The 25,891-nt window shown below is 49.4% G+C and overlaps 2 protein-coding genes and 1 long non-coding RNA gene across 8 annotated transcripts in view; 2 read left to right on the top strand and 1 right to left on the bottom strand.

The window, feature by feature from the left end:
• gpatch8 (G patch domain containing 8) overlaps positions 1-11,048 on the top strand; it is a 26,092-nt gene extending 15,044 nt beyond the window's left edge. For 4 of the 6 annotated variants that reach the window (XM_056406126.1, XM_056406129.1, XM_056406128.1 and 1 more), the window contains 5 exons: positions 3,803-3,870; positions 5,276-5,362; positions 5,483-5,626; positions 5,718-5,848; positions 6,111-11,048. In XM_056406126.1, the coding sequence (XP_056262101.1) occupies positions 3,803-3,870; positions 5,276-5,362; positions 5,483-5,626; positions 5,718-5,848; positions 6,111-9,933 (4,253 nt within the window). In that variant the 3' untranslated portion in view covers positions 9,934-11,048. Of the gene's footprint in view, positions 1-1,492; positions 1,535-3,802; positions 3,871-5,275; positions 5,363-5,482; positions 5,627-5,717; positions 5,849-6,110 lie in introns of all 6 variants that reach the window. The other 2 variants (XM_056406130.1, XM_056406131.1) reach the window with 2 other exon arrangements.
• Positions 11,049-11,201: 153 nt separating this feature from the next.
• On the bottom strand, positions 11,202-14,461 carry gosr2 (golgi SNAP receptor complex member 2). The gene is made up of 6 exons (XM_056406133.1): positions 14,317-14,461; positions 14,097-14,161; positions 13,567-13,675; positions 13,186-13,318; positions 12,817-12,957; positions 11,202-11,899 (listed from the first exon to the last, which is right to left on the bottom strand). Exons 1-6 carry the CDS (start codon positions 14,343-14,345, stop codon positions 11,738-11,740), a joined length of 639 nt encoding a protein of 212 aa, XP_056262108.1. The 5' UTR covers positions 14,346-14,461; the 3' UTR covers positions 11,202-11,737.
• A 331-nt stretch (positions 14,462-14,792) lies between these two features.
• Positions 14,793-16,038, top strand: LOC130188068 (uncharacterized). Its single transcript, XR_008830558.1, has 3 exons — positions 14,793-14,928; positions 15,191-15,284; positions 15,940-16,038. It is a non-coding gene; the product is annotated as an uncharacterized LOC130188068 (long non-coding RNA).
• Positions 16,039-25,891: the final 9,853 nt, after the last annotated feature.

Below are 25,891 nucleotides of genomic sequence, written 5' to 3'. Positions count from 1 at the left end.
CTCCTGTTTCTTTGCCCCTCCTGCACAGCATGTTTGTCCCAGAGGTGCACTGCCTGCCTCGAACCGTCACACTCACCTGGGGGCTTTAAGCAGTGTTGGAGGTAACGCCGAGCGACTACTTTCACACCACGCAGAGAGATTAATCCCTCCTGACGGCTGCATACTTCACATATTTTTCTCAAAGTGTACTTTAGTAAAAACCTTGCGGCCACACGGCGACGCGGACTCCACTCTAAGCACTGCTCAAAGCCTCGCCGGCTCTTTCCTCGGGTACCTTTTTATGTGGGTCATGTGTTCACTTGTCCCAAAACAAGCCCGCTTGCCGTAGGAGAGCGAGGAAACTAAAGAATCCCAGGGGGGGTGTTTGCTAACTGGGCTGTCTGCGGGGCAAAAAAAAGGGGGGAGGAGGAATGGTGGTCGTCCCTCGAGGCATCTGTCATCCAGGACTAGATATTAAACCACAGCTGTGTCTGAAATGATTCACTCATTCGCTCCCTGCCCGCCGCCCAGTGGTTCTGTGGAGAGGATTATTTAGAGAGCTCGGCAGCAAAATGAAGAAAACTCTTATCGGACACTCCTCGTGCTTTTCTTCTCCTCCGCGTCGTCGATTACGTCGTGCATGTTTGTGATCGATACATAATCGTTGTCGAGAGCTTTTATTGTGAAAGGTAAGAAGCGGAAGTAGTAAAGCGGTATATGCCGGGGGCGTATTTTCCCAAATTACTAAATACTTTGTGGGTGTTGGTGTGGTGATGCTCTCTCTCTCCTCTCGTCCGTCTGCCATTTTTCCTTCGGTGCAATGCATGATGGGACACGGTGCTTGGTTCGTGACCATGGGTTGTGCTCTACATGAATATGTCACTCGACATTCGGGCAGTAAACAAAATTACAAACTCACTATATAAATCCTCTATATAGTGAGTAGCGAATGATTTTGGACACGTAAAAAAAATATATATATAAAAAAAGACACTTTCCCTGTAACAGACTCTCGAAAAGTAGATCTTACTTTTGATTTATGACACTTTTTTAAAGATACGCTTCTTCTTTTTCCCTTTACCCGTCTGACTCAATATGTCATCAGCATCTGTAATCATTACGGATCCTGATGGGATTTCTAATCGTTTCTGCTTGGTGACGGTGGGAAAAAAAAGTGACGTTTTCTTTTACTGATGCAGGGAAACGGGACTCTTACTTTGAAAGGGGGGCTAGTTCGGTAACTTGGGGATCGCATGCCGGTTGAGACGCCGCCGGGCTCGGAGCCGGGGGACGGGGACCGGTGGTTGGGGGAGAGTGGTGAGAGGAAATCCCTGTAAGCACCGAGCCCTGAGTGAAGGGATGCGGGGGTGTGTGTGGGGGGGTGAGGGGGTGACACACTGAAGCCCCTCTGGTATTAAACCCCCCCCCCCCTAAACCACACTCCCAACCCCACCCCCCCTTCTCTATGTGCCTCAATCTTCCTGCTTAACCAATTGGTGTTTCTTTTTTACAGTGATTTGATCCTGCCCATGTTGTGCTGATGGTAAACTTAGTGGTAAATGTTATTTTATCCCCCCAATTGAATTGTTTTTGTTATTTTATTTTAATTTCTCCCATTTCTTCTTTTGTTTTTCCTCTCATCAGAGCACCAATGCCACATCGGCTTTCAATTCTCTCTGTACTCGTCCTCATTCTGCTGCTTGTGTATTATCATGCGTATGAATTACTCTTAGAACATTGTCATTTTGTTTGTTTTCAGTTTTTAATTATTTTTTTTAATAAACCTTGTGATTCACACCCTGTGATTTTAGATGCACATTGTTTTTGTCTGGTCCCTTTTTCGTTTCCACTGGAATGGGTAATGTGGAAGTATCGTCACTGTGTTTAAAGATTGGTGATAGTTTGGGATGACTGTAATCGTTCATTAATCTTTAATTCGGGGGCTGGCTTGCGACTCCGCTCAGACAGACCACTGCAGTGGCCGGCCAACACACCCAACGCCTTTTTTTTGTTTGTCGGAGTTTCACGTCTCTAGCGCCCGTCGGGCAAAGAGCGTGAGCACGCACGTCTATCAGTAGATCGTCTCGTGAATCGAGACTTCGCAAAATCCTCGTGGAATGCGGCCTCTGCAATTTACGCAATCATGAAATAAAAGAGTTCGGTTTTCCGCCCGGCTGACGGACACTGCAGTGGGACTGAGGGTCCAGCTAGGCCGTTATGTGTTACAATGCCCATGCATTTATGATTTCAGAATGAATATGTCATTGGGCTGTGAGGACTAAATTAATCGGTGGAAGCACAGGAATGACACAGATATTGGAATTGAAGTAATATTCTTGCCTTCCTCCGACCAGGAATGTACGAATGTGTTTTAAAGTAATACATTCGTGGTTTAAGGGGAGCTCAAAGCTTCCAAATGCATTAATATTTATTACATTATACATGTTGACTGACTCGCAGTCGGTGGAAACATTTATCTTATTGGCCTTTTAACTTTTGGGGCTCAGACGGCTCAGCATTTAATTTAATTAGCATCTTTTCAAGCCCAATGCTTGTTGTTATTCCATATGCCCAATGGTATACATACAATAATAATTCATAAAAAACTTGAATATGTGTGAATAAAAAAACTGAAACCAAACTTAATTGATAATCACTATCAGTAAGATTGATTATTGTATCTGCCTGGCAACAGGAGCAGCAGAATAGTCCAAATTATTTGTATGCCTTTTTGTTTTGAGACCGCCCCTCCCCCTCTCCCCTCCCCCTGTCTGTCTGTCTGTCTCCCCTTCCTTCCCCCACCCTTCCCTACCCATGTTTTACCAGGTAAGTAGCCCCATCCCTTGCACTGTCACCATGGCGATACCTGGCCTGTGACGTCACTCTGCTGTAGTTCAGTGCTTGTGTCCTTTTTTAATTTTTTACTGTCTTTCTCTCTGCTTTGTTTGGCTGATTTATGAGTGGATTAAGCAATTCTGTGTCAATCTACAAAGTAGTTTTGATTTTTTTTTAAAATATATATATATATTTTATATCTTTAATGTTTCATTCTGATTTTTTTGGTCGTCTTTGGTTTGTTTATTTTCCTACAGTTAATTTCCTTCCGATCCAGCTCTTTTCACAGCTTACGTAATGAAATTGAAATATTATGGGATGGGGGGGAGGTGGAGGGTGGGGGTGGGGGGGGTGAACTTGGACATCGGGACAGTTGAAGGGTGCAAGTGTCGGCAATAGACCCGAGATAATATCGGGAGGCTTTGTGTCGCAGTGGTGCTCAGTGAGCAGTGGCAGCAGCTGCTCGGCCTGGTGCAACTCCCTACTCACACACACACACACACACACACACACTGACGCACCACACACAGCCCCTCAAGCTGTAGCGTCCTTGATAAATTTGGCATTCTGGTTTAACAGGACTGCAGCAGTGGGCGGGCGGAGGAGGGGGCGGTGCGTCGTGCGACTACACTGACGAGATACGCGCTCAGATTGGCTTCAAGCTGACGCTTTTCTTTTTGTTTCTAGTGAACTTTTAACTGTCTCTGTTGCCCTTAATTTCAGTTAATGCGACTCATTAAAAAAAAAATGCAAATCAGCAGCCGGGTCAAACGTAACGTGAAGAGGTAACTCGGTCTCCGTGGCTGCAGTAAGCTGTGAGAATGGCTGGTGTTTGGTTCACTGTAGCTTTCTGGTCTCTTTGCACTTCAAGGCAAACTTCTCTAACCCCAGCACCCTATATGCTCTAAAAGCAGGCTGTCTCCGAGCTGGCCCCCCGTCCCCGCCTCGGAAACTCACCTCGTCCTCTCCTCTGTCTCTTCTCCCTCAGGACGCACCGACCCCGTGCCCATCACCCTCAAATATGACGTCATGGGGATGGGACGGATGGAGATGGAGGTAAGACGCTGTTTATTTCACCCGTTTTCACATTGTGCTTAACGTCAGGCTTCTTTTTTTCCCCGTCATTGAACAGAAAACAATGGGAAATGGTTTTCTCCAATGTATAATCACTTTAAAATAAGTATTGTTTTAAATGAGCTGTTTCTGTACACAAACGGCCGCCGTGTTTCTACAGCAGACGAACCAAACGCGCTCCATGGAGCCACTTACTGGACTCCGTGGTTCTCCTTCACACTAAATTCATTGCCCGAGAGGGATTTGAAATCAGGACCGTGTGGTAACGCGACCGCCGATCGTTCACCTGATATTGCAAACCGTCTCCGGGAGAATTATCGGATGCTTTTAAATCCACCGAGAACACGCCGGGCCTGCAGAGAGTCGCGTGAAGCTCGGCGGCGTCGAGCGGATAAAATAATAGATCTCTGAAATCATCGATCGCGCTTCCCCAACCCGACGGACCGATCTCGGCGCAGCGGCCGCCAGCAGCACTCGCCTGAATGAATTTATAGGTGCCCGATGTTAATCTGTCGGCAGAGAGAGATTCACGGTGTGGGTTCATGTCCCTTCAGCTCCACTGAGGTCTGAAACTTGAGCGTCGAGATGTCCGTCGCAGATCCTGACTGCCGCGAGCCGTGACCCCGAAGGAAACGCCTCCGTGGATGTGTACGGACGGCCCGTCAAACGCGATGAAGCCTCGATAAACACGAAGACGCCTTAAATCTGCACAACGCGAACGTTCCTGGAATTTCAGTTCTTGCCGTAAATTGCGTTTGACCTTCAAGGTTTCCGCCGAGTGTCATTCAGCTTTCTTGAGGATTGTGGAGGAATGCTGACGTGCTCCCACAATCCATCACGCCAATCCAACTGCCGCAGTGTGAATGTCTGCTCTCTAAATCACACACTTTATGCGTTTTTTTGTAGACTGAGGACTTGTTTTGATTCTTCAGTTGGACTTAAGCAATCTGTCGGCATCAGAAACCACAAATGGACCAATCACAGCCCCCGTAGCTCATTTGTCCACATATATATATTAGTTTTTGTTTGTTTGTATTTTTTATTCAGTCAATCAAATCAAATACAATACAATATTATCCTATAAAATATACAAAAGAGACTGAAAAGGTATAGGTAGAAGCAACAAATGCTTATAAATTACTATCCTAAATTGAAATCAAAATAAATCAGAAAATTAATATAAAATAAAGAAGAAAATAAAACAATAAACAAGATAAAAAACAAAATATATATATATATTTTTAGTTTTGTATCTTGTTTTTTGTTGTAATATATATATATATAACCATAGAATATAAGATGAAGCTGGACTTTGATCCAGGAGTTTTATTTAGTTTTCTGCGAATGCTGTAACGGCCGTGTCTGTTTTTGTCTTTTTTTTAAAAAGCTGGACTATGCAGAGGACGCCACCGAGAAGAGAAGAGTGCTCGAAGTGGAGAAGGAGGACACGGAAGAACTGCGGCAGAAATACAAGGTGAGGCCCGTCAGCCGCGTGTCGTTCTGTGAGTCGGTGCTGGTTCCGTCACACGCGCTCGTGAAGGCTGCGTCTGAAACGCACTCGCCAATTCCTTTCTGCGTTTCCTATCGACAACAGGACCAGATGGAAAAGGAGGAGGCCATCGCGAAGGCTCTGGAAGACCTGAGAGCCAATTTCTACTGTGAGCTCTGTGACAAGCAGTACACCAAGCACCAGGAGTTTGACAACCACATCAACTCGTACGACCACGCTCACAAGCAGGTACGTCCGAGTGTCGCCTATCCCGCTTGTCTTTTTGTTTTCCGTGGGAGGAGAGATCCCTGATGGGCTTTTTGTTTTTCGTTTAACGCAGCGGCTCAAAGAGCTCAAGCAGAGGGAGTTTGCTCGTAACGTCTCGTCGCGAACACGCAAAGGTGGGAAGAAGCACGAAAAGATGCTGCGGCGGTTGCACGAGCTGGCCGAGCAGAGGAAACAACAGGACCGGTAAGACTCTGTTCCTGCAGCGCCCCCTGCTGGCCGGCTTTCAAAACACATCAAGGGTCACTGCAAACAAATTTATTATTTTACCAATTAGTTTTCACTGGATCAGTTTGACATCCTGGATTTATCCTACAAATGCATGTTGCAGATCCCTCTGTTGCTTTTCCTTTTTTCCAAAAAATGTGATATTTATTCAGTGAGTGCAGTCGGCCCCGTGGTTATCGAAGGGTCATTCACTCATCGTTATCATGCGCTTGTGTTCCAGCACTCCAGGGAGCGGGCCCATGTTCAAACCCACGACGGTGGCCATCGACGACGAGATGCCGGAAGACGGCGACCTGACGCCGGAGAACACGGCGTTCACGGACGGCGTCCTGGACGGAGCGTTTGCAGATAAAATTGAGGAAATTTCCCCGAAGCCGGCGCCGACCGTCAGCTTCTCGCTGGGGAAGAACAGCGCCACCTCCCCGACGCCGAGCGCAGCGTCCAAAGTCAGCGTGTCCTTCTCGTTCGCCAAGAAGGCCCCCGTGAAGCTGGAGACGGTCGCGGCGGCGTTCGCGGATCACGGCGAGGAAGCCGTGGAGGCCGAGGAGAGCCAGCAGGGAGGAGAGAAGGCCGGAGGAGGGCAGGAGGAGACGTCGGGCAGCAGCACAAACAGCCCGAAGGAAGGATCCGGAGGAGGGGAGGAAGGAGAGGCCGCCGTCGTGGAGGAAGTGGCGCAGCCGCCTGACGACGGAGCCTCTCTAGCCTCCACGCTCAACAAACTGAAGATGATGATGAAGAAAGAGGAAGGCTACGCCGGACAGGAGCCGGAGTACTATCACTACATCCCTCCGGCTCACTGCCGGGTGAAGCCTCGCTTCCAGTTTCTGCTGTTCATGAAGGCCACCGATCAGTGTTCGACCAAAGATGAGGAAGACAAGGTGCAGGAGAAGGACGAGGAGGACGACGAAGAGGAGGAGGAAGAGAAGAAGGACGAAGGTAGTCCCGAACAGACGGAGCCCGACGTCAAAGAGTGCGAGACTGAAAAAGAGCAAGATGAGGTCCCTCCGTCCCCGGAGCCCGAGCCGGCTCCTCCGTCGCCCGCGGTCAAGACGGAGGAGGCGTCTGCGGCGGAGGCGGAAGCGGCTCCCATCGTTCCCAGTTCCCCGAAACGGAAAGCCGAGAGCGCGCAGGATCCTCTGGATTCCAACTCGGGCCCTAAAATCCCCACCGGGCCCTTCTTCCCGGTGCTGAGTAAAGACGAGAGAACGACCCTGCAGTGGCCCTCCGAGCTCCTGGAGTTCACCAGAGCCCCGCCGTCGCTGTCCTACAGCTGCAACCCGCTCTACTTCGACTTCAAGCTGTCCCGCAACAAAGGGGCGCGCGGCGGCGGGAAGGCGGCGAAGTCCTCGAAGCCCGGGGAGGAATCCGACGACAAGAGGAGAGAGTCGACGGCCGACGTAGAGAAGACGAGTAAACCGGGCGGCGCCGACAAAGACAAGCCGGCGCCGGCGGGGGGGGAGCCCGGCCAACCGGAAGGAGAGGAGCAGAAGCTGGCGACCGGCGCCAAGAAGAAGAAGAAGAAGAAGAAGAAGCACAAGAAGTCCGCAAAGAGCTCGAAGCGCAAAGGAAAAGACAAGGGAGCGAAAGAGGAGGCGGAGGGCGAGACGGAGGCCACGCAGGAGAAGCCGAAGAAGAAGAAGAAACACAAACGGAAGAAGAGCAAAAACAAGGCTCCGGATCCAGAGGAGGCGACGGGTGGGGAGAAGGAGAAGGAGAAACCAAAGTCGGAGGATAAAGCCGTCGCCTCCTCTGTTACGCTGGCACCCGCAGGGGGAGGGGCTACGGGAAATGCAGGAGCCGAGTCGAGGAAGAGGAAACGCGCCACGAAGGAAGCGCCTTGCAAGTCCGGAGCGGAGGAAGGAGGCGCCGGGAAAGGCGCCGACAAGGCCGCCTCCTCCGAGGAGCGCGGCGGCTCCAAGCGGCAGAAGACGGACTCCGGCGCCCCTCAGAGCGCCTCCTGCTCCACCTCGGCCCAGAAGAGCCCCGGTCCGGGTCGGCCGCCCAGCAGCGAGAGCGAGGAGGAGGGCGGCGCCACCGCCCAGCGCTCGCGGCGCCACAGGTCGAGTCCCCGGGAGCCGCGGCGCCGCCGCAGCGAGGAGTCTCGTCGGTCCTGCAGCCGCTCCTCCAGGCGGGAGGAGCGTCGCGGCAGCAGCCACCGGCGCCGCCGCGGAGGCCACGCCTCCCGCAGCCGCTCGTACTCCAGCAGCTCGGAGCGCTCCTCCTCCGCCTACAGCCGCAGCTACTCGTCCAGCTACAGCGACGACAGCAAGGAGGGGCGGCGGCGGCGCCGGCGCTCCAAGCGCTCGTCGGACTCCGAGTACGAGCGGCGGGGGAGCCGGGGGCGGCGGCGCTCCGGGAGGCGCCGGTCCTCGTCGTCCTCCTCGGAGGAGGAGTCGCGCTCTCGCTCGCGCAGCTACGGCCGCAGGAAGGGGCGCCGGCGGCGGCGCCGCAGCAGCTCCAGGAGCTCGAGCAGCTGGAGCCGCAGCACCAGCGCCCGATCCTGGAGGCGGAGCTACAGCCGCAGCTCCTCCAGCTCCACCAAGGGCTCCTCTCGCCGGCGGGCCCCGAAGGCCCGGGTGGATGCGGAGGCGCAGCGCCGAGACTTCAACCGCTCGTGCATCTACCGCTCCCAGTCGCCGCGCTCGTCTTCGTCGCGGGGCCCGAGCCGCGGCGCCGGCTCGCAGTCGCTGAGGTTCGGGGGCTCGCGGGACGCCGGCGAGCAGAAAAACAGCCTCACCGCACGCCAGCTGCTGGAGAAGGTCCAGTCAAAGAAAAGATCGGACGATTCCACCGCGGGAACTAAATCCGGGATGAAGATCAAAGACCCGCCGCAGGGGTACTTCGGCCCCAAGCTGCCGCCGGCCCCCGGGAGCCGAGCCGCGCTGCCGCTGTTCGGGAAGCTGCAGGCCGGCAAGAGGCCGATGATCCCGCTCACCAGGCCCGCCGAGGGGGAGCGGTCAGGGGCGGGGAAGTGCGCCGAGCCGGAGGTCATCCTGGTGGAGGCCATCCGGGAGTTCCCCCCCCCTCCTCCTCCGCCGGCCCCGCCGGTGCAGAAGGCGGAGGAGGCCCCGGCGATGGCGGCGGCGGCGCCGGAGGAGGAGACGCCGCGCCCCGCCGCCGAGGCCCAGCCGCTCCCGGAGGCCCAGCCGCCGTTCGACCGGGACCCGTCCGCGATGGCGCCCCAGTACCGAGACGAAGCGGGTCAGGACCCCGCGATGGACTCCCTCGTGACGGAGATGCAGCCGATGCACGCCTACCCGGCGTACCCGCCGCCCGGCATGGAGGAGGACGGCCTGGAGGCGGAGGAGGGCGGCCTGGCGCCGCTGGAGAGTCAGCCCATCACCTTCACGCCGGAGGAGATGGAGAAGTACAGCAAGCTGCAGCAGGCGGCGCAGCAGCACATCCAGCAGCAGCTCATGGCCAAGCAGGTCAAGACGTTTCCCTCGGCCGCCGCCATGCTGCCGGCTCCGCCTCCCCCCACCATGCAGCAGATCCACATCCAGCAGCCCGCCATGACCATGGGCTCCGGCACGTCCCTCACCACCATGCAGCACGCCATCCTGCAGCACCACGCCGCCGCCATGGGACTCCACCCGGGCCACCACCCCCACCCGGCGCACGCCCAGTTGGCCCAGGTGCACCACATTCCCCAGCACCACCTCACCCCCATCTCCCTGTCTCCTCTGGGCCACTCCCTAGGCCACTCCCTAGGACACACTCTAGGTCACTCTCTAGGTCACTCCCTGAGCCACTCCCTAGGTCACTCCCTAGGTCACTCTCTGGGTCACTCGCTCGGACACGCCGGGCTGATTCCCGCCCACCACACGGCCTTCCTCGCCGGTCAGCCTATCCACATCATCCCGGCGTCCGCTCTTCATCACACGCCCTTAGCGCTCCATCATGTTCCTCACGCCCTCTACCCCACACTTTTCGCACAACGTCCCTCGCAGGCCGCGGCGGCGGCCGCTCTCCAGCTCCACCCGCTGCTCCACCCCATCTTCTCGGGGCAGGACCTCCAGCACCCACCCAACCACGGCTCTTGAGCCGCGACGCAAAGCGAAGGAGTTCTGGTCCCGACCGCCCGGGCGAGTGACCCGCCCCGAAGCGGCTCGGCTCCGGGTTTCAGAGTCCAAGTCTTTGAGCGGCGAGACAGGAAGCCGTGGATGAACTTCCCCTTCGCCGGCCAGCGCGGCGCAGAAGTCGTAGCCACAAAGTGGCGCCGTCGGGTTAACTCAACGCACATTAACATTTTCTTCTGGCTCGTGAGTTTTTTGTTTCTTTTCTTTTTTATCATGTGTTGCCCGAAAACGTCTAAACCGGTGGGTCAGATTTATGACGCAACGTCCTCGCGGTTTTTTCTGTTCCTGCTTGAGGTTTAATAATAACATCTATTTATGTTCCAATGATAAATCGGAGAAGCCACTGGAGTTTCTCTGTGTGTGTTCGGTGTTTCTCATCTCGGCAGCCAGAAGAAACGGCCGGCGCCGCGAGGCGGTCACGTGACGGGCGGGCGCCTCTGGAATGAGACGTACTTACATTTACTGATATCGTTTATGTTTCCATGACTACTGGCTCCTCCCTCGCTCTCATAATGTGTAATGCAGTAACTTGTACATATATCAGTGTGTAATGTGAAGAATCCCACCGATGATGATGACCAGATGAAATTCCAGCTGTGGGGTCCAAACTCTGTCTGACATAAGAACGCCCTCGCTCTGGATCGGGGGGGGGGGATGTGATGCCGGGGGCTCCTGTTCCCCGTGGTGGGGGGTGCACCTGAATAAATTGCACTGAAAATCTGTACATCGAGATGGTGCGTTTTGCATCACAAGAATGTAGAATACTGCAATAATTGTATTTTTCTGTTTTTAAATTATTTTCCAAAAATGACGAGCTGTGTTTTTTGCTTTTTGTGTAATTTTGTAAATACAACTGCTGTAGATTAACCGATTAACATTCTAGAGGTTTTGGTATTGGGAAAAAAAAAAAGAAGCGGCAAGCCGAGATGTGTGGGAGACGGTGGAGTGTACGTATTTTATCACGTTTGTTTATAAATTCGCCCGCTGAAGAGGGGCTGAGGCGGAGGATCGGGATCTGTCCGACAGGAGCAACTCTGTATTTTCTAAGCACCGTTTCAGCTAATAAAATCTTGAGTTCATGTGTTTTTCTGTAATATGTCGGCGGTAACATTTCATCCAACGACTCGTCGCCAGAGTGAAGCCCTCGCTCCGTCCGGAGGGGGCAGTGACGCAGACTGACCCCTAGAGGGCGCCCTTGTTACCCTGAATACACCGACCTGAAACCAGCAGAATGATGAGGAAATTAAACATGTTTTATTCAAGAAGAGTTAAGTCACTCACATAGTGAGACAGACCAAAGAGAAAGTATTCAGAAGTGATGCATCAGAACAAACTAAACTATTCTTCGGGGACTAAATTAAATGAGTTGAAATGAAACGGAGCATTTAGTATTTCTGTTGCTATGCACAAACCAGAATGACTCAGAGACATAAAACAGGCCGCTGGTCACAAGCTGAGCATAAAGATCAGTTTGAAGTTTGTTTTTAGAAACGGTGGAGAGTGATTTACAGTCAGAGTGGTTTGGAGAGACGAGATTCTGGATCTGCGGCGGTCGTCTTGAGGAAGAGTTCACGGCTCTATCGGAGCTTCAAGTGGAATAAAAATACAGACTCGTGAGGATCTTCATCAACCCCTTTACAAAAAAAGTGCCCAGAATAATTGAAATGGTGGTAAACAAACTGTAATGGCACTATTTGTAAATGGCGCCACTTTTTTTTCCCATATCACGAAGGCCGCTGCAGAAATGTCCAGGACGTGAGGTCGGAGGTCAGCCCAGGTACCGGACCACCAGGAACATGAAGACGCAGGTGGCCAGCATGCCGCCCACCATGATCAACTTATCCGTGGTGGCTCGCCTCTCGACGAGCCTCATCACCGTGTTGGACAGCCCCAGCATGTTGGCCACGTCCAGCATCTTCTTGTGGCTCCCCTGTGGCGAGCGGAGGGAAGATCACGAGTTCAGATTACGAGTGTTTTGGCTTCGCGCGAACGCTTCGTAATTATCCCAAACTAATTCGGTGGATTTTTTTTGGGAGACGTTGCGCGCCGACGCCCTCCCCCGACGGCGAGACAACGCGGGACGCACCCTGATAAGAGGAGGCCCGGAGCGAAACCAGGAAGAGCATCTCCTCCCTGGAAACCAGGACTCACCCTCCGGCCGAGCAACAATAAGACTATTGTGAGCAACGTCGACGCCAGAAAGCCGGGTCAGGGAGCGAGCAACTCAACCCGGAACGATGCAGGGAACGAGAGGAGAACTCTCCCGTCGGGTGGGATGCACATTACCGCGTCGGGATACACGCACGAGCTCTTGAATCGTGCTTTTGTACGATGGTGCTTACAGCTTCTCTCCACACTCGTATTTTAAGGCTTTTTAATTTGCTAAAAAAAAGACAAAACGCCGAGACAAAATGTGACTCGTGTCATTTATAGAGATATCACGATAATATTGTTAAGTGTCGAGGGGAATCCGATTCTCTGACAGCCTTACAGTTTAATACCGGTTCCTGAATCTAGATTTTTTTTTAAAATCTCATCTCTTAACCCTTGTGTCGCCTTCGGGTCAATATGACCCGATTCAATGTTTAACCCTCCTGTTACCTTTATATTTACTAACATATTTTACCCTTTGGGTTCAATTTGACCCCAGCTATTAAAATCTCCAGAAAATTATTAGAATTAATATTGTTTTCCAAGTTTAAGTGTGAGGTACTTTATGTTTGTTTGTTGACTCCCGAAAGAACACCGACATTAAACATTGAATCGGGTCAAAATGACCCGAAGGCAACACAAGGGTTAATTGATATCTTTAATTTGGGGGTCTTGTTTTAAATCCGACTCACGCACCTTCAGTGTAGATCTCTGGGCGCGCAGGCCGCTGAGGATGCCGCTGCCGCTGCCCAGGATGTCGTCCATGCCTTTGTGCGCGTTTTGCAAGTTGGAGTTTAACTGCAGGGTCTCGTCCATGGGGATGGAGGTATCGGCGTCCTATTGGACAAGAACAAAAGGTTTGATTTGTAGTTCTTATTCCACGTTCAGCTCGTTTGTATTTTACAACCGGACAGAGACTCAAAGTTCACGGAGCCCTATCGCATTTGTGCCGACCGTCTTTTTATCAGAGGACTTCTTCGTACCGGGCAAAGTGCCACCTTCCCTCCGCCCAGCCTGAGCTTTGGAGCCGCAACATTACGGATGCATGAGGTCCGTTTGACCTACGTTGGTGGTGAAGGTCCGGCTCATGAGCTCCTCCCTCTCCCGGTCCTGGGCCTCTCTGGCGTAGCGTCGGTGCTGGAAATTCTGCAGAGCGGTCCGAAGGTGTTGGACATCGTACTTCAGCTGGTCCACTCGCCTGAGGGAACAGAAGGAAACAGCAGAACTGTTGATTCGCCTTTTAATTCGGCGTGGAGGAAAAACATGTGAATGTTTTCACAGATCCACGTCGCCACGGGGCTGCTCGTCTCCTCGTCTCCTCGTCTCCTCTCCTACACCCTACCACCCTCTGCCTTGGTCATATATATATATATTTATATACACGGCTCGCCCTGCCGGCTCTTGGCCTTCGGGGGTCACCGTCAACCGACTCCCTCAAACACTCACACTTTGGCGTTCTGCCGTCGGTTTGGCGGCTCTTTGCCCGACAGGATTTCCAGGCGTTCTAATTGGTTGAAGATCTGGTCGATCCTGGCCAGCAGCTCGTTCTCTAACACTTGAATAATGAGAAAAGGAAACAAAAACACAGAAGAAGAGGGAATTAATGTCACACAACGACAGTAAGGAAGCCGCAGTATGCGCTTGTTCACTTCAATGCAAAACACGGTGCGTAGACTGAGCGCGCTGCGTCCTCCTCTGGGTTCAACACACATGTTGACGTCATCATGTGGGAAGGAGGAAGGAGGAAGAGAATCAGGGGTGTCTCCTGCTTGGCTCCCACCATTATCTGGAAGAAGCCCTCCCAGTTCGCTGCCACTGCACCCATTCCTGCCCCTTCCTGTCGTGGCACCAGCCGGGCTCTGACCTGATTGAGCCCCCACCCCGACCTCCACCCACTTCCCCCCCCCCCCCCGTCATCACTGAACAGACCCGAAGAAACAGAGGATGCACAGAGTTTAAATCACGTGTCTACTCACAGTGCACCGACTCACGGTCCGTCTTCTCCAGATCTCCCATGTACGACTGCACCTCCTGGATTTGCCTAATTCAGGATAATAATAAATAATACATAAAAACCACACACGGTTTAGATAAACACTTAGAAACGTCCAGATGATCACGAATGGGGATATTAGCGCGCTACAGCTAGCCTGTTGAGGACTTTAACGGTTTCCGACACACCGGAAACGCACTCACCTGTTCGTCTGGTGGTAAAGAGTCTCCATCTTGTTTGTTTGTTGACTCCTCTTCTGGATTCCTCTGGTGTTGTTGTTGTTTCTCGCGCCGTTTTAATCTGACAGGTGGCGCAGCTAGCTGGCTAGCCAGCTAACGGTCGTGGGCTGTACACGTCATCGGGTTGTGTACGGAAGTAGGAAAGCGGAAGTTGCGTCACGCCGCCAGAGAGAGAGAGACGGAGAGATGGACGTTAAACGAGGAGCGCTCACTCTGCCTCGAATTTTAGATACAGAAATTGAAACTATTTCACAGACTTCTTTTTAAGGCAAAGAATGTCGGACATGTTTGTTACCTGCCGTTTGTATCATAGTTAGTTAGTGACTGGCTACCCGCTGTTGACTGCAAATGTGTGGTATGTGTTTGTTTCCTTTTAATTAACGATCCTTTGCTAGTTCAACATACATAGCCTACCACTCAGTCAGAAACCAAATCCCCAACCCATCGTGTATTTAACCATATGAAATGTCCTTCTTGGTTTTATGTCAGTAAGGTGAGCCAGGACACTGACACTGGCTCTCAACAACACCCCACTGTGGACGCGTCAACCTTTCACCCAGGTTGTTCCAATCGATGGTAAACTTCCCACATTTTAATCCAGGCTGCAGGCTACGTCTTCCATTATATTTGATATTCTCTAATGCGTAGCTGACAGGTGTGATAGCAGAGATCCTTTCCCCTCTTACCCGAGACAGACTCTGAGAGCATATAACATAATCTGTTGACATGTAGACATGTGGCAGGAAAGACTTTGTGAGACATGTCCCGGGGCGAGCTTTTGTCAGCTCACCCTGATTCAGTCTAATAGGACTCTCCTCTTTTCTTTTTCTTTCCACAGGTAGGTGTCAGAATATTCCTGCCTGTCCATCCGGAGGCTTCCTCCTCGCCTGCAGGCCAGAGACACCCTGAAACGAACGATATCAAAGGTGTCAGTAAGTCACCGTGGGGAGGATGTCTGAGGTTTTGTTTTGCGAAGATGCGAAAGGACTGTGTGAACGTGGAGAGATTGGACTTCCCAGAACAAGCTGTGAACATTTCCCAACAGCTCCTCGGTGATTTAGTGGGGGGGGGGGGTAAGCATCCTGGGGGCGCCGCCTGGCGTCGTCACAACAGCACATCTCAATCCCCTTCCTCCAACCCTCCATCAACCAGATCCAAGCATCCTTGTGGCCATATTTGTTTACCTCGTCCAGCCCAGCGATGGCAAGTCGGGCCCAGACAGTTTTTTTCTTCTCTTGGCTGCCTGACGGTGCTTGAGTTGATGGTTGTATCTTCAGGCTAGAGACACTTCTCAACAGAGGTCCTTTTCACCCCCCCCCACCCACACACACACACATGTCAGAAAAACCTTGAGGTCTGTTCATGCCACTTCTTGCTCTCGCAGTTCGACGTTTTCGGTTGTCATAACACATCCCCGGGGCGGTGGCTGGATGTGCACAGCTTTAACCTGTTGCTCAGAGCAGAGAGAGAGAGAGAGAGAGAGAGAGAGACAAGGCCTCCCCCTTCAAACCATTTCCAAACAGTACATGAGGCACATTTACCTCTCTCTCTCTCTCTCTCTCTCCCTCTCTCTCTCTCTCTCTCAAGGTCATGGAGTTCTCCATGTCCGTCCTTTATCTTTCAGCCCTGAGGAAAGGATGAGATGAGCTTACTGGTTTTCCTCCACACCTGAGCACCACGGGCACAAACCGGAATCCATTCTCCAGGTGCGGAGCACGACCACGTCACTCCGACTGACCGAGAGCTCGGGGTCACGCCCAGTTTGTCGCTTAATGCACAAACTTTTAGTTCTGTCCGGTCGTTACCGCCACGAAGAAGCGACGTCCCATTTGTGTGCACGCGGTGAATGTTTTATTATATAGATTTAAATTAATCTTTTTGTAAAGTTAGATACAAAATGTTGGTACGGATCCAGTATTCTGAGGTTTTTATATTTTCCTCTTAAATTAGAGCTCTACAATGACTTATATAAATAATAAATATATCATATATCATAACTAAAATGCAATAGAAATCTCACTTTCGTAAAAGTACACTTGTGTTACCAGAAAAATTACAATTGCAAAATGCACAATTAAAGTATTGTGAATATCATATCGGTCTATAATACATATAATATATTCTAATATATTATTATTGATTCATGAACATGCAGTTATAGTATTTAGATGTTGTCATGGGAGAAAAAAAAAATCGTAAAAAAAATATTCTTCTTTCTAAAGTGCAGTTAAGTATATATAGAAAGAATCCTAAAATAAAATGGAAATAATCACGTAAAATACAATTACCTCGAATGTCATGAGTCACATGTAATTCATTATTTGTTGGATTGATAAGACACATAAAGTGGGACATGTTATTGTAGACTTTGAAGTATATTTGAACGCAGGATCCAGATGCAGAGATGTTGGCGGCGCCTCGCTGGATCCTAAAGAATTCCATTTCGTGACGTCGCTCCTTGAGGTGGAACCAAAGAAAGAGGAGCGCCGGATGAGTGTCCCGGTCCCAGTGAGACAACACGGCCGCAGAGTTGTTGTTGGGGAGAGGAAGAAAGCACTCAGTGTGCTGCGCACTAAAACGCTCTATTGAACTCTTTGGTTCATCAAGAGAAAATTATACGTTGTTGAATCACTTCGGCGAAACGTATTTAATGATGTTTTCCAGCGAGTATAATTCATCATAACTCTCCAATGATTGCCCAAGACAGACAGAGTGAAGAAGCCAATTATGAGGAGCAAAAGAAACGCCTTGGGTCAACAATTTTTGGATGCCAGTCATTTTTTTAAGGCACACAGATCTTCTCACTCCCCCCCCCCCCTCCTCACCCCTGAGGGAGATGATCCAGTCGTCTTTGAAGCCGTGATGAGACGCTGAATGAAAGCAAACGAGAGCCTGTCAGAGATGACGGGAGAAACTCATAAGCTCCCAGTGTCTCAGTGGGTTGTGGTGGGAAAAGGGTCCAGAGAGGTGGGACCAGACAGCCCCCCCCCCCTACACACACACACACCAGAGTAAGAAGGTGATCGGTAGTTAGTTGGCTTGTTGGTATCATCAGAATTCAAAACAGTTAAACAACCTCAAAGACACACAAAACGACTACAAAGGATGCAGAACGATTCCAATAAGACGCAAGACAACCTCAAAGAGACAAACAACGACTACAAAGGATGCAGAACGATTCCAATAAGACGCAAGACAACCTCAAAGAGACAAACAACGACTACAAAGGATGCAGAACGATTCCAATAAGACGCAAGACAACCTCAAAGAGACAAACGACGACTACAAAGGATGGAGAACGATTCCAATAAGACGCAAGACAACCTCAAAGAGACACATAACAGATGCAAGGTGCAAAACGAAAATACTAAATGACTATAAGAGATGCAAAATGATCCGGGGAAAAAAGAGACGCAAAACAACTTCAAAGACACGACAGACAACGACAAAGAGACACAAAACGACCACAAAGAGGTGCTGCAAGACGACTGCAAAGACTCACAAAGCAGCCATGACGACAACTCTGAAAAGGAACAAATGCTGATCTACAAGACACAAAATGACAAAAAAGAGATGCAAAACGGGCAAAAAGAGATGCAAAATAACCACGAAGAGATGCAAAATGACCGCGAAGACACGAGCAGCCACGAAGAGACCAACACGACGTGTTCTCTCTCGCTCCGATACGTGGAGGAGAGGTGGCGGGGCCCTTCTCCACGTCTGTGTCCAGGGGCCTTTTGGTTGGCTGTCGGTTGTCTGGAGACACAAATACTATTTTATTTACTTCCTTTAATGTCAGTCTTATTTATTTAATTTTTTAATTTGTAATGTTTTACTTTAACCATCCTGTTACCTTCAAATTTACGAACATCTTTTACCCTTTTTGACCCCAGCAGTTAAAACCTCCAGGAAATGATTAGAATTAATATTGTTTCCCAAGTTTAAATGTCAGGTACTTTATGTTTGTTTGTTGACTACCTAAATAGCCCTTTAAATAAATAATAAAGTTGATATTTACCTTCGCATTGAAAATGCGGAAGGTTATGTTTTGATTTATTTATGTATTTATTTATTTATTTGTATGAGTGTTATTCGCATAACAAAAAAAGTTTTAAACCGAATCGCATGAAATTTGGTGGGATGATTGGTTATTATCCGGGGACCATTTGATTAGATTTTGGGATTGATCGGGTCAAAGGTCAAGGTCATGGATAGGTCAAAATCTTCTTTTTACCATAGCACGGTCAATTTTTATCCAATTGGCATACCAGAGGAGAGCAACCAACTCTGTAAAATTCAAGCATGTCTTAAAGACATAAAAACATGGATGACCTGCAACTTCTTGATGTTAAACTCAGACAAAACCGAAGTAATTTTAATCGGCCCTGAGCACCTCAGAGATCAATTATCTGGTGATGTGGATTCTGTAGACGGCATTGCCCTGGCATCCAACACCACTGTAAAGAATCTTGGCGTTATCTTTGATCGGGACTTGTCCTTTAACTCCCACGTAAAGCAAATCTCAAGGACTGCATTCTTTCATCTACGTAATATTTCAAAAATCAGGCACATCTTGTCTCAAAAGATGCAGAAAAATTGGTTCACGTTCGTTACTTGAGACTGGATTACTGCAACTCCTTATTAGCAGGCTGCTCTAATAAATCTCTTAGGTCCCTCCAGTTGATCCAGAATGCTGCAGCTCGTGTTCTCACTAAAACTAAGAAAGAGATCACATCACTCCTGCACTAGCTGCTCTGCACTGGCTCCCAGTAAAATCAAGAATCACTTTTAAAATTCTTCTTAACCTACAAAGCCTTGATTGGTGATGCTCCATCATATCTTAAGGAGCTTGTCGTACATATTGCCCACTAGAGAGCTACGCCACTAAATGCGGGACTACTTGTAGTTCCTAGAGTCTTAAAAAGTAGAATGGGAGCCAGAGCCTTTAGTTATCAAGCTCCTCTTTTATGGAACCAGCTTCCAATTTCAGTCCGGGACGCAGACACAGTCACCTCGTAAGAGTAGACTTAAGACCTTCCTCTTTGACAGAGTTTATAGTTAGGGCTGAATCAGGTTTGCCCTGGTCCAGCCCCTTGATATGCTGCTATAGGCTTATAGCTGCCGGGGACGTGGAGGATGGCGGTACCTATCTCCTCTTTTTCTCCAGGATGAATTTTCATCTCTCAATCACACGTACTAACTCTTTTCTCCCGGAAGTCCTTTACTTTCAGTCTTATGGGGTTATTTAATTTTTAATTTGTAATGTTTTCTTTAACCATCCTGTTACCTTCAAATTCCGAACATCTTGACTACCCACTGTCCTGTTGAGACCTCCGAAATCCTTCCCACCGCCATCTGCCAAGTTTAAATGTCAGGTCTCCATCGTGGAATATGCCTACTATGAACTATTCATACACTCTGTCATATTCATTGAATGTATTTTAACTCTAAAATCTGTCCTTCTGTACATTACATCTATTGCATCTGTCCATCCTATTTGGGGATCCTGTCTATTGCTCTCTCAAAAAGTTTTAAACCTTTTCCCCTGAAGGTTATTTGGTGGGAGTTTTCCTGGGACGATGTGAGGTTTTGGGATCAGGGATGTCTATGGTACAGATCATGGATAGGTCAGACAAATTTGTAATTTGTACCATTGGGTCAATTTTACTGAATTGAATTGAATTAATGCCAACATGTTCATAATTCAATGCCCAATCTTGTGATATGCGAAGGTATGCGCTCTACCGAGTGCCCATTCTAGTTCTTATATGTTTTACAGTGAAAAACAGCCTGGGGTCAAATTGACACCGATGCGTACAAGTTGTGTCCAGGACATTGAAAACATATCATGTGAATTTTATGTTTTCCCAGTTGTCCCCAATAAATTAGGAAAATAATGTTAATAATTTTTTTAGAGACGTTGAATGGGGTCAAATTGACCCCAAAGGTGGAGAAGGAGAGAAGAAGCTCATTTCCCGGCTCTTGTTCTTCCTCACAGCTTTATTTAGTCTGACCTCGGAGCTCAGCTGTCACACACACACACACACACACACACGCAGCCCTGTGGCCAGACCACCTGTGACACCCAGACCTCTGGGGGATGAGAGATGGCGTCCAGCCCCGCGGCGGGATGACGGGCGTCCTCCGGCCCGACAGCTTCCTGCGGCCGCGCCGCGTCGTCTCTGAGTGACGGCGACGACTTAATGAGTCGGATCACCGAATGGACTCCGGGTGAAATAATTGCGGCGGTAATAAATAAATAATCACGGACGACATTCCGGCCTTTTCTTCTTCCCCTCCTTCTTTTCTCCGGAGGAGATGTTGCTGCCTGAGAGAACGCACCGCTCTTCCCCTTTATCTGTGTTTTCTCTCCGTCGGATATTGTTGATCTGGGAAAGTTTTGTTTCGGTTGTAATGGAGGTCAGGGAAGTGTGTGTGTGTGTGTGTGTGTGTGTGTGTGTGTGTGTGTGTGTGTGTGTGTGCAGCTGAGAGAAAGGCAGAGGAGTAGCATATATCCAGCACATGGGAGGCCGTGATGAAGGCGCACGAGGTCTTATCATGTCCTGCAATGTGAACCCGGCTGCTCGCGCCGCAGGTGTGTCTGCGGGGCGGCATGGGAACAGCCTCCCCCAGGAGCTTCCCAGTGGGTATGCGTCTGTAGCCGCATACCTTGGAGCCTTCGGCCCATTTCTTGCTCCTTCTTTGCTCCTCTCGTGTGTTTCTTGGAAACATATTATTATTTAGGATTTTATGCACTTTGGTTGAATCAGAAGCCAGCTGGCGACTCCGTGGGTGTGACCTGAACGCTGTCGAGCCACGACCGTCGATTCAGTTTCTCTTTTTATGATTCGTCGATTCATCGTTCGGTCCAGAGAAACGCTCTCACGACTCACAACGGCGCATTCCGATATCGACGCTACCACAATGACGAGCGCGCCAGATAAAGATGAGGTATGCCCGGCACGTCGGACGTAGCCTGTCGTCAGTACGACCGCGTCTGGTCGCGAGCGGGCCTCTTCTGACGAATCCGACCCACAATCCTTTGCACGGCGGATACATATACGAGCAGAGGGGGTCAAAGTTCAAGTAGCCGGTGTCATGAGGAAGTGGTGTTTCCCGATTGGACGCGTGCAGCGTGCAACAGCGCCACCTCGTCGGGCTTCGAGCGACACGCTGAGCATTTTTGCTAATCGGCCGCTACGGGACGACGGCGGGTATTTAGGAGCGGACGCGTCCGGCCAAGTCCGGCTTGGATCGTCGGTCTCGTTGTCGGGCCTCTCGACTTCCTGCCGCGCATGACGCAGCAAGTAAATGGTCAACTTCTCCACGCTGACCGAAACCTCCACCGGCTCTGCTCGGGGACGCGTCCTCGCTCCTCTGTCGGTCACTCCTGACAGGATCTGAGAACTCAAGAGTCTCTTGAGATGAAACAACAGGAGTCTGCAGCGTCTCTCTGACGGGTGACGTCACCCTCATAGTTTAGTTTAGTTTAGTTACCTTCGCATTGAAAATGCGGAAGGTTAAGTTTTGATCGCCGTGTATTTATTAATTTATTTATTTGTATGCGTGTTACTCGCATAACTCAAAAAGTATTAAACCGAATCGCATGAAATTTGGTGGGATGATTGGTTATTATCCGGGGACCATTTGATTCGATTTTGGGATCGATTGGGTCAAAGGTCAAGGTCACGAAAAGGTCAAACTCTTCTTTTTATCCAATTGGCATGCAACTAATGCCAAAATGTGGCGACGGTATGCGCTCTACCGAGTGCCCGTTCTAGTTTAGTTTATTTCGATCAGCAAAATATACAAAAATCAAAATTCAACAAAAGAAGAAAGTGGCTGACCGAAAGGGTCATCTGATGATGATCTATCGATCTTCTATTGAGTCTGTGTTCAGTTTCTTGTTTACATTCTAGCATCAATCTCTCAAGGTCAAGGGGGTCAATATGTCTGCAGCAAAAATAAGCAGCGACAAGTCATAATTTGGGGAGTTTTCGCTTTTTAAAAAAGTCCTAAAGTAGCCAAACGGCCGGCTGGTGGTGGCGACATTCTTGGTATAAAAAAATGCTGATATCCAGTTTTTGGAGGGAACTGTGCACGAAATATAAAAAAATATGAAGCTCACGCATTAACAAAAAAGACTCCAGAGCTTAAAAGTCTTATCAAAATAAAAGCTGGCTATTTTTCTGTTGGTCAAGTAATCGACCGATCAGCTCAGCTCTGATCGACGCCTCTCTGAATACAGGTGTGAGTTTTTATTCATACGGTAATAAAGTTGTATTCTCTGTCGTCAGGTGAAAATCCATCATTTCAACATTGAGCATCCCGCATGGAGACACCTCCTCCTCCTCCTCCTCCTCCTCCACCTCCGCAGTGAGGAGCTCCGCCACCACCCCAGTCCGGAGCGCTCGGCCCCCCAAGGAGGTATGCACTCAGCCCCGTGGTCGCTCCAGGCAGAGCGTGTTCTTGTTGTGGGTTGAGCAATTGCATTAGTCATTTCACATTCCAAATTCCTACCCCATGCCATATCCACAACTCTCTCTCTCTCTGTTCCCTCTTCTTCTGCACCGAATCAATGCCTCTCCTCTTCCTCCTCCTCATCTTCATGTGTCGTGTGGAGGGTGTTGTTGTTGTTTTATTTCTTCTTGGGATTAGGCCCGGGCACTGATGCTATCTGGAGACGCTCCTGTCGGGTTGGAGATGGTTTGACCCGAGGCTCCCGGGGCTCTCGAACGGGATTGCGCTTTGTGTCCTTGAGCAAAGTGTCGCCCGGGCCTCCCCACGCTCCGGTTAACATCTCCCGTGCTCACGCCAATGGGTGATGTATAAACCTCAAAGTTATGTTTGTCGCTTTTGAATACTAATTGTATATTTCTTCGGCCGAGCAAAGCCGGTAGAATACACGCCTCCCAAACTAACGCCTCGGCCCTCGGCTCGCCAATTCATCGTCATCCACCAGAGCCCGGCGTGATGCTGCGTCGGCACGGTAACCTTTACCTGAACCAGGCCGACGCAGACAGGTAGGGTTACCGCCGGCGTCCCCCCCCCCCCCCCCTACATTGTCTCAGGGGGAGCGGCTCCTGCAGCTCCTGCAGGCCGAGGGCCCGCACAGGAGAACCTCACAACAAACACACACTCCAGCTGAAGTGACCACAGGTGTGCACGAGGCAGGTATGCACAAAACAACATCTCTGTGTGCCCTCACCTGTCTCCTGTCAGGACGGTTTCAAACACACACACACACACAGGAGTTTGCCCCCCCCCCCCCCCCCCCAGCCGCCCTCGGGGCTTGTGCGTGCGAATCCGGGCTGTGGACTCGGCGGCCCCCGTCGCCGCCCCCCCCTCCGAGGGAAATGAAGGCTTTAGGAGTTCATTGCAAAACAACAGCGGCGTGGGATCGGCCTCCCGGGGCCGCAAACTATCCCCTCCTCATCCCTCCATCCTCATCTTTTTCCTTCACGTCCCTCAATATCTCAACTCCGGTCCAGCCGGGTTTCTTTTTCTATTTTTTCCTCTTTTTTTTTAAATACAGCATTCACGTTGAATAAAGTTAAATATTGATCCGCACTATTATAATATGAGTTAATGTAGTGAGTCAGTCGGATATGAACTCGTTTGACCTGGCGGCTGACGCAGTTATGTTTCACTGAACGGACGTTTTCAACCTTATTGTCTAAGAGGGGAAATTAATATTGAAGTAAAGGATACAACGGGTTTATATTGGTAATATAATGCAGTTATTAGATCAACTAAATGTATTTTAACTGTCCAGTAAAAACCACAGATCTAAAAAATATCCCAAAATAAAAATATAAAAATGTTTTCTTTGGGAAAATGTGTTTTTCAGCCAATGCAGAGTTTTTAATTAGTGTATTTAACTTTAGAAGCGTGATAATTATCTCAACCTATCGATTAATACTTGATCCATCAATTAATTGGAAAATATTATAAATAACTACATTTTAAAAATACATTATTTTCATTCTGGAAATACTTTTGTTTTACTTTATTTAATTTTTTTAAAGCAATGATCAGATTTGTGAAAATCCCCCCCCCCCACAAAAAAAGTAATTTCCTTTTTTATTTATTATACCAGGAAAGGTATCATCAGGGAATGTGCTCTTCTGTAAAATATATATAAAGTTTCAAATGAACTTTTAGCGATACACAAAACACAATGTTTGATTTCAAGACAGATGTGAAAGATGGAAGTTGATTCTCTCTTTTACACGAGGATAACCTTTGACCCTTATTCTCGTTAACCCCTTCGTCGAACAACATTTGCTGATTTCTCCTCCCTTTGAGGAAGAAAAAAAGGCATTTTGTAATTTCGAAATTGTCCTATAACTCCCTCCAATACTCGGGGTATTCGGTTGATGTTCTAATAGGGGAATAATAATGTGTAATCACGGTAATTAGAGAGCAACATCAAAAGAGCGCCCTCTATAAATACCTCGTACAATAGCCCCCTCTGTGCTGCAGGTTCACGGCAAATGAGTGGAAAGTTATGATTCACGCTTAATCGCTCCGTAGACGTCTCTCATCGTCGTTTCTGGAGGGGGGGGGGTCAAGTGCTCTGCTCTGGCATTCTGCTGACTCATCATCGTCATTTTTGTGATTGCCATGGTGGTTGCAGCGCTGGGCTGGAGGCTCAACACCTGTGTGCGTGTGTCCTGCAGCCGACCGCACGCCACCCACCACCACAGTGCTTTCAGATGAGTTCCAGGCAGGTGTATTGCCTTGCCGTGTGTGTGTGTGTGTGTGTGTGTGAGAGAGACATACAACAAAACACATTGCTCTCACCAAAAGCCATGTGCATTCATCAAATCTTATTTATTTTAAATAAGAGCGTAATTTAACCAGATAAAACCTTTTTCTCTCTTTTTTTTTTTAAAGCATTTGATTTTGAGTTGATATGCAGAACCAAAATTCCAAAGAGCCGTATAAAAAAGACAATCTAAAATACAACCTTTAAAACAAAAGGACCGACGGGGCACATAACTCTGCAGAGCTCATAAATCTTACTGATATTTGCCAAAAGATGAAGTGAGGTAGAAAGAAAAAAAAGTACGATTCCACATATGCCTGGAGCCCCGGCGTGAGTTATATTCATATATCATATATACAGTTCAGACTCAAACACAACACAATAAAACGAAGCCTTTGGCTGCGCGACATGCACTTTTGACCCCCCCCCCCCCCCCCCGCGCACATGGACACGTGAGTGGTCCTGCATGTGAGGATAAGTGAGTAAACATGGGGAATTTCTTTGATTAGCAATTTGGAGGGGGGGTGGGTAAGGAGCACGATTAGCCCACTTCAAAGGCATCGGGAACAAAGACGTGGCTAAATTAGACCGAATGGGCCGTTTTTTAAACATGAAAGTACGGCGTGGTGCACGGGGTCGCCGCGTTTTCAGCTCATTAAGCGTTTTCATCGTTCTCTTGTCCGGCGTTTCCCTCTCGCTGTCACCGCGGTCCGCTTTGTTCCCGTCGAGCGCACACGAGGTCCACGTGAAGACATTTACATAGACATT

Source organism: Pseudoliparis swirei, chromosome 23 (genome assembly GCF_029220125.1).
Source record: "Pseudoliparis swirei isolate HS2019 ecotype Mariana Trench chromosome 23, NWPU_hadal_v1, whole genome shotgun sequence".
Classification (NCBI taxonomy): Eukaryota; Metazoa; Chordata; class Actinopteri; order Perciformes; family Liparidae; genus Pseudoliparis; species Pseudoliparis swirei.
The sequence above is the reverse complement of the archived record's forward strand: the minus strand, read 5'-3'. Positions and strand labels throughout refer to the sequence as shown.

Bases quoted from the DNA above. Each gene is read 5' to 3' on its own strand.
- gosr2 (XM_056406133.1), bottom strand. From the start codon at position 14,345: ATGGAGACTCTTTACCACCAGACGAACAG. The intron at 14,162-14,316 runs GTGAGTGCGTTT...ATCCTGAATTAG, and splicing joins CTTTACCACCAGACGAACAG to GCAAATCCAGGAGGTGCAGT. The intron at 12,958-13,185 runs GTAGGTCAAACG...CTTGTCCAATAG, and splicing joins GCCGGACCTTCACCACCAAC to GACGCCGATACCTCCATCCC.